Source organism: Budorcas taxicolor, chromosome 5 (assembly GCF_023091745.1).
Source record: "Budorcas taxicolor isolate Tak-1 chromosome 5, Takin1.1, whole genome shotgun sequence".
In the NCBI taxonomy this organism is placed as follows: Eukaryota; Metazoa; Chordata; class Mammalia; order Artiodactyla; family Bovidae; genus Budorcas; species Budorcas taxicolor.
The window spans coordinates 88,855,944-88,867,873 of record NC_068914.1 but is presented as its reverse complement, the minus strand read 5'-3'; the positions used below and the strand labels follow the sequence as shown (position 1 = coordinate 88,867,873).

General features: G+C 37.9%; 1 protein-coding gene across 1 annotated transcript; it reads left to right on the top strand.

The window, feature by feature from the left end:
- Positions 1 to 1,470: 1,470 nt before the first annotated feature.
- Positions 1,471 to 8,013, top strand: LOC128048561 (lysozyme C, milk isozyme-like). The gene is made up of 4 exons (XM_052640983.1): positions 1,471 to 1,658; positions 3,098 to 3,262; positions 6,601 to 6,679; positions 7,947 to 8,013. Exons 1-4 carry the CDS (start codon positions 1,523 to 1,525, stop codon positions 8,011 to 8,013), a joined length of 447 nt encoding a protein of 148 aa, XP_052496943.1. The 5' UTR covers positions 1,471 to 1,522.
- The last annotated feature ends 3,917 nt before the right edge of the window (positions 8,014 to 11,930 follow it).

The following is an 11,930-nucleotide window of genomic DNA, read 5'->3' as shown; positions in this document are numbered from 1 at the left end:
GGGGTGCTATTGCCTTCTCCGTCTCAGAACATAAAACAAGACAAATAGAGATTCTTGTTTTAATGGTTTTCATTCCTATGACAAATGAGAGAGACAAAGGAAAGCATGACTCTTTCTGGGAGGCTAAGAATCAATAACCATAGGTGTTGAAGAGACATGATTCAAGATCTATTTTCACAAATGTTTTTCTCCTGCCACTGTGAATTTGGAAAGGAATAGAGAAGGAGAAATTTTTATCCTCCTCTCTTGAGTGCACTACAGAGAGCTCAGAGACTGACATGGTAAGAATCCTTACCTTCTGCTGGTCTGTTGTCGATTATTCCATATCTCAACTGCAGTTTGAGGAAAGAGGAGTGTTCTAACCTTTCCCTGTCCGTCCTCATCACTAGAAACTCTACAGGAAGAAACGTGTTTCCTTTTGCCATTTTAAGGTTTTTGTTTGGGTCTCTGTAACAAAAGATTAACAAGAGAAAAGTAAACAACTGCATTAACACGCACATCTCATATATGCTTATGAGAAATGCTAGTAGGCATAACTCAAAAAGATGGCTAGAACTTAGACTTACAGATTATCTTAACCAAAGAAAAATATACTTTTAGAGTAGCAACAAGACAGAGGAAAAGAATGCTAGGCTTCAAGGCTGGCAGATTGTGGGATGATAATAAATACATTAAAAACTAATACTCAGTAAAGGTTGTTTTATTGAGTCCTCTGATGTTGTCTTGGGGCTGATAAGAGTCAAGGGTTGTTGGTGATTAATATCTGCACAAATTTATGTTCTGCTTTCAGGGAACTAGGGGGAGAGCAGAGAATTTTTCTTGGATCTGCTTCTTTTCAATCGCCTCAGCTCAAAATAATCCTTGTGCCAAAGGGGAAGATTTTTGGGCGGCATATACTGTTATTCTCCTGTAAGTTTTGCTGTTAAGTTCCTTTGCTTTACAATGACCCTTTATGTTCTAACATGGAAATGTGAAGTAGGCATTGTCAGAAAGGAGTTAGGAATGTGTTCACAGGAGCAGTTTGGTTGAACAACATGGTGTGGTGCTACATACTTATCAGAACACCAGGCAGTATGTCATGTTGTTCTGTGGAAAATATATATAAAATAATTTTACGTGAAAAAGAAGACAACATAGTGAAAGCACATAAAGAAATTTAATGAAAGATTGGAGTTCTTTCTCAGTTGGATAAAATATTCATTCAGTAATCTTTTTCTTTATAGTTACTCAAATTTGTAATAAAATAGGAGAAAATTCTTCTTTGGGCTAGAGTGCTAATCCCAGTTCTTCCTGAGCAAGGTCATTAAGCAATATCATTTTATTATTTTCTTGCTGGTTAATACTTAGGATATCAGCATATTCCTTTAAACATAAGGAAGAAAACTTTGGTCAGTGGACCAAAACACAGGACCTGCTTTTCACATGTCACCAAGGGTAGAGCCCCCAAACTAATCAGAGAAGGGGGGAAGTGAAAAGATGTTAAATACCAAGTCCAGCCTGGATATCTGGCTTGTCAGTCAACATGAAGGCTGTCCTTATTCTGGGGTTTCTCCTCCTTTCTGTCACTGTTCAGGGCAAGAAATTTCAGAAGTGTGAGCTTGCCAGAACTCTGAAAAGACTTGGATTAGATGGCTCTAAGGGCGTCAGCCTGGCAAAGTGTAAGTTAACTATTCCTCCTTCCAAATAGTGAGCCAAGTGTGGAACAGATACTAATAGAGGATGAATAATAAGAAAGGAATGTTGTGTAATGGACTTTTCTTATTTCTTTGAGGTGTTGTACATTCACAGTGGTTAAAACATCAATGGTTCCTTTAGAATCAGATGTACCAGGTGAAGGACTGAGGCATGGGAGGGTCAAATTCTGTACCATTCTAAGCATGCCAGGTACTGCTATACTCCTCTAGAGCCACTGAATTTGCCAGCTGGCATATGGAGGCTGACTATAAGATATATTTCAGAACCTGGCATATGTCTGTTAAGCCCTTGGTATTTGACTCTAGCCATTTCCAGTTTGGAACTTGAGTTCTGCAAGCCTGAGTAAGGCAGTATTTTTCTCATTTTTAATGCCCCTACCATGATGTTGGGCAAAGTTTTTTAAAAATTTCATCGAACTCTTAAAACAGGGACAAAAGGAACCTATTTCCCCTCAATCAATATCTGTATAAGGATCCCTGAAATGCAGTAAGAAATGACATTATTCTGACTCTAGTTGATGAATTATTTTTCATTTTCTTCCATTCAAGATGTGTCCTAAGGAAAAGTGACTGTGTATTTTAGTCCATATTTGTCAGTCATCACTGTATTTTTCAGACTGAATTCAGACATTTCTCCTCTGTAACTATTTTTAAATGAATGAGTAACTGGCTAGAAGGATGGTTGGATGGCATAGTCTTTCCTATTCTACGACTCTTTTCAGGATTCTAATTTGATATCCAAATTCAACCTTAGGTATCATAAGAAATTTGTTTTTCCTCCCAGAAAAAAATGCTTAAAAAATTTTTCCCTAATAAAAGTATTTTTCCATTAGTGTGTGCATATACCGCTAATTGGGCTTTCCAGATGGCTCAGTAAAAGAAACCATCTGCTGATGCAGGAGACGCAAGAGACGTGGATTCGAGACCTGGGTTGAGAGGAGGGCGTGGCCACCCACTCCAGTATTCTTATGTGGAAAGTCCCATGGACAGAAGAGCCTGGTCGGCTACAGTTCATGGGGTTGCAAAGAGTCGGACACCACTGAAGCAACTTTGCTCACACATATACTGGTTATGACAAAATCTACTCAGTAACTCTGTTGACTTTTCTATTCTAGGCTGAATCTTACATGAGCAATGGGAGCAGGGGAAGGGTAATAGCAATAGAGGAAACATCTATTTTAATATTTTTTAAAATATGTTACTTGTTTCATTAGTATTAACAAATGTTTTGCTAACAAAAGAATTCTCTTAAGGGCCCTTTAACACGAAAGTGTTAAAATATTTTACAGGTAAAATACATCTTTATACTTATAAGTTGTTAGTAAAATAGAATTAAATAGAACTAATTATGCTGTGAAGTATAAGTTATGTCGTGTTGCTGTTTATTACTAATTTTTTTTCAGGGATGTGTTTGGCCAGATGGGAAAGCAATTACAACACACGTGCTACAAACTACAATCATGGAGACAAAAGCACTGATTATGGGATATTTCAAATCAATAGCTGCTGGTGGTGCAATGATGGCAAAACCGCAAGAGCAGTTAACGCCTGTTGTATACCCTGCAGCGGTAAGACAAGATAATGTGGAGTGATGGCACAGGACTCACCTGGTTACACCTGTTGGGTTATCCAAAAGGTTCGCTCAGGTTTTTCCATAAATATCTTATGGGAAAACTGGAATAATACTTTAGGTCAAGATTCAATAGAAATAATGAGTGATGTTGAGCATTTTTTCATGTTTGTTAGCCATCTGTATGTCTTCTTTGGAGAAATGTCTATTTAGTTCTTTGGCCCATTTTTTGATTGGGTTGTTTATTTTTCTGGAATTGAACTACAGGAGTTGCTTGTATATTTTTGAGATTTGTTGTTTGTCGGTTGCTTCATTTGCTATTATTTTCTCCCATTCTGAAGGCTGTCTTTTCACCTTGCTTATAGTTTCCTTTGTTGTGCAGAAGCTTTTAAGTTTAATTAGGTCCCATTTGTTTATTTTTGCTTTTATTTCCAGTATTCTGGGAGGTGGGTCATAGAGGATCCTGCTGTGATGTATGTCGGAGAGTGTTTTACCTATGTTCTCCTCTAGGAGTTTTATAGTTTCTGGTCTTACGTTTAGATCTTTAATCCATTTTGAGTTTATTTTTGTGTATGGTGTTAGAAAGTGTTCTAGTTTCATTCTTTTACAAATGGCTGACCAGTTCATTATCAGAGAAATGCAAATCAAAACCACAATGAGGTACCATTTCACACCAGTCAGAATGGCTGCGATCCAGAAATCTACAAGCAATAAATGCTGGAGAGGGTGTGGAAAAAAGGGAACCCTCTTACACTGTTGGTGGGAATGCATACTAGTACAACCACTATGGAGAACAGTGTGGAGACTCCTTAAAAAACTGGAAATGGAACTGCCTTATGACCCAGCAATCCCACTCTAGGCATACACACCAAGGAAACCAGAATTGAAAGAGACACGTGTACCCCAATGTTCATTGCAGCACTGTTTATAATAGCCAGGACATGGAAGCAACCTAGATGTCCATCAGCAGACTAACGGATAAGAAAGCTGTGGTACATATACACAATGGAGTATTACTCAGCCATTAAAAAGAATACATTTGAATCAGTTCTAATGAGGTGGATGAAACTGGAGCCTATTATACAGAGTGAAGTAAGCCAGAAAGAAAAACACCAATACAGTATACTAACGCATATATATGGAATTTAGAAAGATGGTAATGATAACCCTGTATGCAAGACAGCAAAAGAGACACAAATGTATAGAACAGTCTTTTGGACTCTGTGGGAGAGGAAGAGGGTGGGATGATTTGGGAGAATGGCATTGAAACATATATACTATCATGTAAGAAATGAATCACCAGTCCAGGTTCGATGCATGACACTGGATGCTTGGGGCTGGTGCACTGAGACGACCCAGAGGGATGGTATGGAGAGGGAGGAGGGAGGGAGGTTCAGGATGGGGAACACGTGTATACCTGTGGCAGATTCATGTTGATGTATGGCAAAACCAATACAATATTGTAAAGTAATTAACCTCCAATTAAAAAAAAGGTTTAATAGAAATAAAAAGGTCTTGAGGGGCTCATCAGGGACCTAAAAAATCTCCATCTTAACTTCTAGAAGCTCTTTAGTTTGCTCCTCATAATTCCTTAAGTTAGAAATTAAAGAGCTGGTATCATAAAAGTTTGCTGTTTGTTAACATACAAGAGTTTCTGGAGTGACCTATCACTTCATCATAACTGGACATATTGATGCTTTGTAAAGAACAATGCCATTCCTCCTACTTTCCTTGTTTGTGGAGGTTTAGGGATAATTTGGTTGTGTGGGAGTTTGTTTGTTTTCTTCAATGTATCCTCCTTTATTAAAAAACAAAAGTATTAGTGGTTAACCAAACAAGAGGAATATATGTGGTCTTTTAAAAATATAACTCTTAATTTTTATTGTGAAATGTTTTAAATATTTGGAAAATTCGAAATATTAGCATAATAAACATCAATTTGCTCATCACGTACTTTTACAGTTACTTACATTTTGTCATATTTACTTCTTTTATGTATATCATATATATGGGATTGTTTGCTGAGTGATTTTAAACTGATTTAGAAACATTATGACATTTCATTTCTAAATTCTTTGGTTTGCATCTTCAAAAAATCCAGTGCCTATTTAAGCATAATCATTCTAATAAGCTAATTTATAGTTTTGTGTAAATGGGGTGAAAAAAATATTCTATTGAGTTCCTTTTAAAGTAGAGATAACATATGAATCTTTACTGCATAAAATATTGAAGAAATATTGCAAAACTGATAGTTTTATTTTAAATATTCAAAATCCTAATAAAAGATTAGTCTTTAGAATATTATTTTGTATGCAGTTAATTTATTTTATACAAATATTTTACATTATAAAATAACCTGTGATCATTGAGTAGAAATTCTTACTACCAAGAGATGCATGAACACTGGTAACTTTTGGTATCCATATCTTCTTTCAGAATCTACATCACTCATGTAAATGAATTAAAGCTATATTATGCACATTTGTATCCACATATGAACATGTAAGCAATGTGTTTCAACATAAAAGAAATTGTACTAATTTTATAGCTTTACAATTTGCTCTTTATTACACAAAACTATTTTTGTTAACAAATACCAATCTTTATTATTTTTTAAGATGAATAGAGTTATACTGTGTAGATGTTCTATAATTTATCAATCCACTTCTTTTTTAACATTTGTTTGTTTATTTTTGGCCATGTGAAGTTTTAGTTGCCACAGGCAGGATCTTCATTGTGCCATGCAGACTTCTCTCTAGTTGGGATGTGCGGGCTTAGCTGCCCTGCAGCATTTGACATCTTCCTTCCCCCACCAGGGATTGAACCAGCATCCCCTGCACTGGAAAGTACACTCTTAACCACTGGACCACCAGGGAGTCCCTCAGTCTATCTCTTACTGTTAAGCACTTAGGCTGTTTTGATTTTCTCCTTTTATATTAACTGCTATGAAACATCTTATACACACATCTTTGGGTACATACCATGACTTTTTCAAGATAAATTTCCATTAGAATTGCTAAGTAAAAAACTCTAGACCTGTTTCTGCTTGTTTGTTTTGTTTTTACACTGCCTAGTAAAAAGGGTGCCTTGTATCACATTAGTTAATAGTTCCTGAACATCCACTGACTTTGGTAGAGGAGAAACAGAATGCTTTATTTCATACCAAAGGAGATGGAATGAAGAAAGAGTTTCCCTCCAACATTCACACAGATACATGGACTTTTAAAAAATAATATTAGTTGTTCTTTCCTCAGCCTAAGAGAAAGCTGACTTAACCTAAACTTAAAATGAAATTTCTATGAAGATTGTTTTCACTTCTCACCACTTCTTTTTCAGATTTGCTGAAAGATGACATCACTCAAGCTGTAGCAAGTGCAAAGAAGGTTGTCAGTGATCCACAAGGTGTTAGAGCATGGTATGTTTTTCCCCCTTTCCAGTTTTACTGAGATGTAATTAACATACAGCACTGTAAATTTTAGGGTGTACAGCATAGTGATTTGATTTATAGTCATCATGAAATGATTATCACAATAAGTTTAGTAAGCATTGATTATCTCATATGGATACAAAATTAGAAAAACAGAAGAAAAAATTTCTGTGTGGGATGAAAAGTCTTAAAATTTACTCTCAACATCCTTTATATACATATAACATATAGCTGTGTTAATTATATTTATCATGTTGTATATTGTGTTATTGTTGTTTAATTGCTAAATCCTGTCCAGTTCTTTCAGGACCCCATGTACTGTAGCCCACCAGGCTCCTCTGTCCATGGGATTTCCTATTCAAGAATACTGGAGTAGGTTGCTATTTACTTCTCCAGTGGGTCTTCCCGACCCAGGGATCAAACTTGGGTCGCCTGCACTGCAAATGCAATCTTTTGCCACTGAGCCACCAGGGAAGGTCTGTTGTGCATTACATCCCTGCTATTGTCTTATAACTGTAAGTCTATAGTACCTTCCACTGCCTTTGTCCAGTTCCTCACCCCTCACCCCACCCTAGAGCCCCACTCTGGATAACCACAAATCTGACCACTCTTCTGTGAATTTCTTTGTACATTTGTGTTTGAAATATAATGGACCTATAACACTGTGTAAATTAGTCTTTAGAATAAGACTAATCTTATTAGTCTTTAGTTCCTGTTATAGAGCACAGTATGCATTAAGCACTAAAGAGAAGAGCTGATTCATCCTACTGTTATGAGAGAAGTGAGGGAATATTCCCAAAGACCCTGGTAAAACTGTAGCTTTAGGTTTATGCTAAACAGTGTATTACATAGAAACAATATTTTACCAGATTCAGAAGCTTACTCTTTTACTACTCAATTTTTTTAGGGAATTTCTAGAGGCTCTAAGATTCTCCATATAATACCAATACCTTGTCATATCTCAAAATTAGTTTTGGAATTAAGTAAATGTGGACTGCACTTTGCAGTGCTGTTGTGGACTGCACAAAACTCAACATTTGTGTTCAGCATTCTGTGCCCTAGTGAAGCCTTGGGGAGATGTGAAGGACTTGGTATACATGTCTCCAGTTAATAAATAAGCAATACTTGGGTCTGTCTGTATCTTGTATTTCATGTACTGATTAACTATTTTGTTCTCACAAAGGATTTGAAGTATCTATAACACAATGAAGATATGTTTCAATCTTCTTACCATATGTTTCATCTTTTTCTACAGGGTGGCATGGAGAAACAAGTGTCAAAACCAAGATCTCAGGAGTCATGTTCAGGGTTGCGGAGTGTAACAGTGGATTTTTCACTTCAGCTCATTTTGTCTCTTTTTGATATTAAGGAAGTAATAGTTGAGTAAAAGGTTACACTACCACTCTTTAAACAAATTATGTTTTTATAGAAGCAAGAGCATGCAGTCTTTCTTCTGAGAGGCTTGACGTTTACCTCACGTGTTTATTGTTTGATATTAGGCCTACAACATTTTTCAGCTTGCTAACAGAACTAATGCTGGTGAACATTTGTCTAAAATCTTCATTATCAAATGTATCTAGTACATTCAGTTCTTAATCAAAGAAATAACCCAGACTTAATCTTGAATGATACAAGTACGCTCCAGTATTCAACAAAAATATAATGAGTATCTTTAAACAAATTGATCTTAGGCAAAGTCCCACCTGTGTAGGCATGTAAACCTTCATCCGTTCAGTTAAAAGGAGCAGAACAGTGAAAGCACGGAGTCTTAACCATGGGTGTTTGTGTTAGCCACTCAGTCATGTCCACTCTTTGCAACCCCATGGACTATAGCCCGCCCAACTCCTATGTCCATGGAATTCTCCAGGCAAGAATACTGGAGTGGGTTGCCATTTCCTTCTCTAGGGCCTAACCATGGAACCACCAAGGAATTCCCCTCACCTTAAACTCATAAACATAAATTTAAATTGGGCCCTCAAGTCGGCCTAGTCATCTTAGTCACTTCTCTGCAATCCTTCTGTGTTGGTGTCCCCACTCACCAAAACGACGGTCACTAATTATTTTTTCTTTTCCTTTTTTGACTGTCGCTATTTACCTCTCTCTTTTCAAAGTCCCAGCACATACACCCAACCACTGGCCTTCTACACCTGCACTCAACTAGATGATCTCACCTCATTTCACACTGACAGAACAGAAGCAACTCATACAAATTTTTGCCCTCCTGGCCACCATAATAGAGTTCGCGTCTTTCCCTGGGCCCGCCTTCCCTTCCTTCCCCTTTATTGCTAGGATGAAGGGCCTCTGCTCCAGCCAGTGGCAGTGTCTCCACATGCAGTCCATCACCATGCTGCCCTGGTAACCTGGCTTGTTACACAGAACTCTCCGTGGGCTCTACATAACCCTCCAACTGCAACGTCATTCTCTGCTCCCTTTCCAGTAACACTTCTGGGTGTGATATCTATTTCACCCACCCCATGCTCTCACCTCCCTTTGTGTTTTCACCTCTCCTTAATCTGACTGCGGTCCTCTCTCAGCTGAAAACGGCTCCAACGTGACTCCTTCCAGGATGCCTTGGGGCCAATTCTAGTGATCAATTGTTTTCTGCTCACCCTACTTGATCTCTCAGCAGCATTTCACAGAGTGAACCACTTCCTATTTCTGAAAACTTCTTCTTCCTCAGCTCTCCTCCTTTATATTCTGTCTCATTGATGGTTCCTGCTCAGCCTTTCTTGGCTGGCTGTTTCTCTGCTGACTGATTTTTAAATGTTGGAGTATCCCAGGGCTCAAGCCTGTAACCATTTTATACACGTTTTACTTATTCTTTTATTTATTCTTTTTTGATGAAGTATAACTTTCAAAGGAATAGTTTTCCCCACTTTTTAGAGACTGAAATAATCTCATTCTTTCCCCAAATTTGCAAATACAGTACAACCTTTTATGTTTTCTGAACAGTTTGAGAATACACTGCCAACACAGTGCCCGTGGCTCTGAATCCTTCAGTGTTTAACTCCTACAGAACCTCAAAACGTCATCCAAATCATCAGGTGAACACTGACAAGTTAAGACCACCTAGTCATCTGATCGATGCAATTTCATAGATTGTTCCATAATCCCTTTATTAAAAGGTCCAGTTCAGAATCACATGTCATATGTGGTTGTTATGTTTTCCTGTTTCCTTCAGTCTAGATCACTTCTTCATCTTCCCCATGACGTTTGTGACCTTAACCCTTTTGACGACCTCAACCACCTATGGTGTAAAGTGGCCTAAGGTTTTTCTGATATTGTCTGGAGTAGATGAGGTTATGCGTCTCTGGCAGGGATGCCACAGATGTGATAGCATGCACTCTTACTGTGTCCTTTTAGGTGACATGCAGTTTTGAAATGTTCTGTTACGGATGATGTTCACACTGATCATTTGATTAAGGTAATGTCTGCAAGTCACCTCCACTGTGAGGTACTTGGGAGAGGATGAGGTACTTTGAAATCTGAGAAATTTGAGAAATTTTCTTCCTCATCAAAATGTTAGTTTTTGCATGTACTTATTACATCAGTATGGACCCCTGGCTTCCTACTTTATTCCAATCATAATGAGTCATAATCCATTGCTATCATTTATTTTGATGTTCACATTGTTCCTTATTTTTCTCCTTTCAGAAAGCCTCTACAAGCTAGCTTCTGCGTCATCTTGACATGACCTCATCATTCTTTCGGCACTTTTTTGTTTTCTGGCACAAGCTGTTCTAATGCTCACCTTGTTCTCTTCCTGCTTCAGCCTAGAATCAGGTATTTCTCCAAAAGCTCTTAGCCCTCACAGTTGATAACAGTATTAAAAAACCAGTTCTGGGCCCTAGAGTGGCACTGTTCCCATGCCCCATCAAAGGAAAGAGCTAGAAGATGTATGGATTTGCCTAATTTTATCTACTCTAATTGAGTTCATAAAATACCTCCAATTCCAATGCCATATTACAAGGTTAATTGTAGATTTTCTTTTCTTTTATGTTGATAACTTCCTTGTAATATAGTCAGAAAGCAGGTACCCATTTTTCTTAAAATTCTTAAAGCGTATTCTGATCAGTTTGCCTGTATGCAACCAATCTCCCAACACTGCCACACAATGGAATAGATGGTCTCCACTCAGGCTTTGATACTCCTCAGGCAGTCACCCCTTCTTCCACATCGGGACATCTTTACTGCATTTCATCTCTGACATACCATGCTGGGACACTGTTTTTACAGCAAGGAGGGCAAAAAGTTTTTCCTCTTGTTTATGCCCACATTCCCAATACCTAGAACAGTGCCTGTAACGTGATATATGGTCAATAAAAACCAGCTGCTTGAATGAATCTCCCTGATGATTTAGTATACTCCCCCAGGCTGGGCATTCTGAGAGCTTTTTACTCTCCAATCTCACTTCTAGTATAGCAGCTTCTGTGGCTCCAAGGGCCAGGTCTCAAATCTATGTGACCAGTCCCCTGGAGGACAGCAGAGGGGCCCAACTCAGGTGCATCCTAAGATTTCAGGATTCTGGGAGCATTTTGATATGAATCAACAGGAAAGAATGTGGGTTCATTCATATCAGGATATCCAGGGGTGCATGAAGAATGAGTCAAGGTAGGGGAGAGAGGCTTGAAGAGTAAGAGCTCAGATGCAGAGATAGGATGTATCTGAGAAGCACCAGGACTGAACCATGACAATGGCTGACTGAAGAAACAACCAGAGATTAGCAAAACCTGGCCTAAGACAGAAAGCAATTCTTGTTGGAGATTTTGCTTAGTGCTTTTGATAAATGTCATGTCTTACTTATACCTGTTATTTTAATGCAATCAAGTTCCCAAACCAAATTTTCACCCTTATTTATTTATTTTTTATTTATTTATTTATATTTTTGTGGGGGTAGTTTATTTTATTTATTTATTTTTATACTGCAATATATTTTATTTATTTTTTTTATTTTATTTTTTTTTTAATTTTAAAATCTTTAATTCTTACACGTGTTCCCAAACATGAACCCCCCTCCCACCTCCCTCCCCACAACATCTCTGTGGGTCATCCCCATGCACCAGCCCCAAGCATGCTGTATCCTGCATCAGACATAGACTAGCGATTCAATTCTTACATGATAGTATACATGATAGAATGCCATTCTCCCATATCATCCCACCCTCTCCCTCTCCCTCTGAGTCCAAAAGTCCATTATACACAGCTGCGTCTTTTTTCCTGTCTTGCATACAGGGTCGTC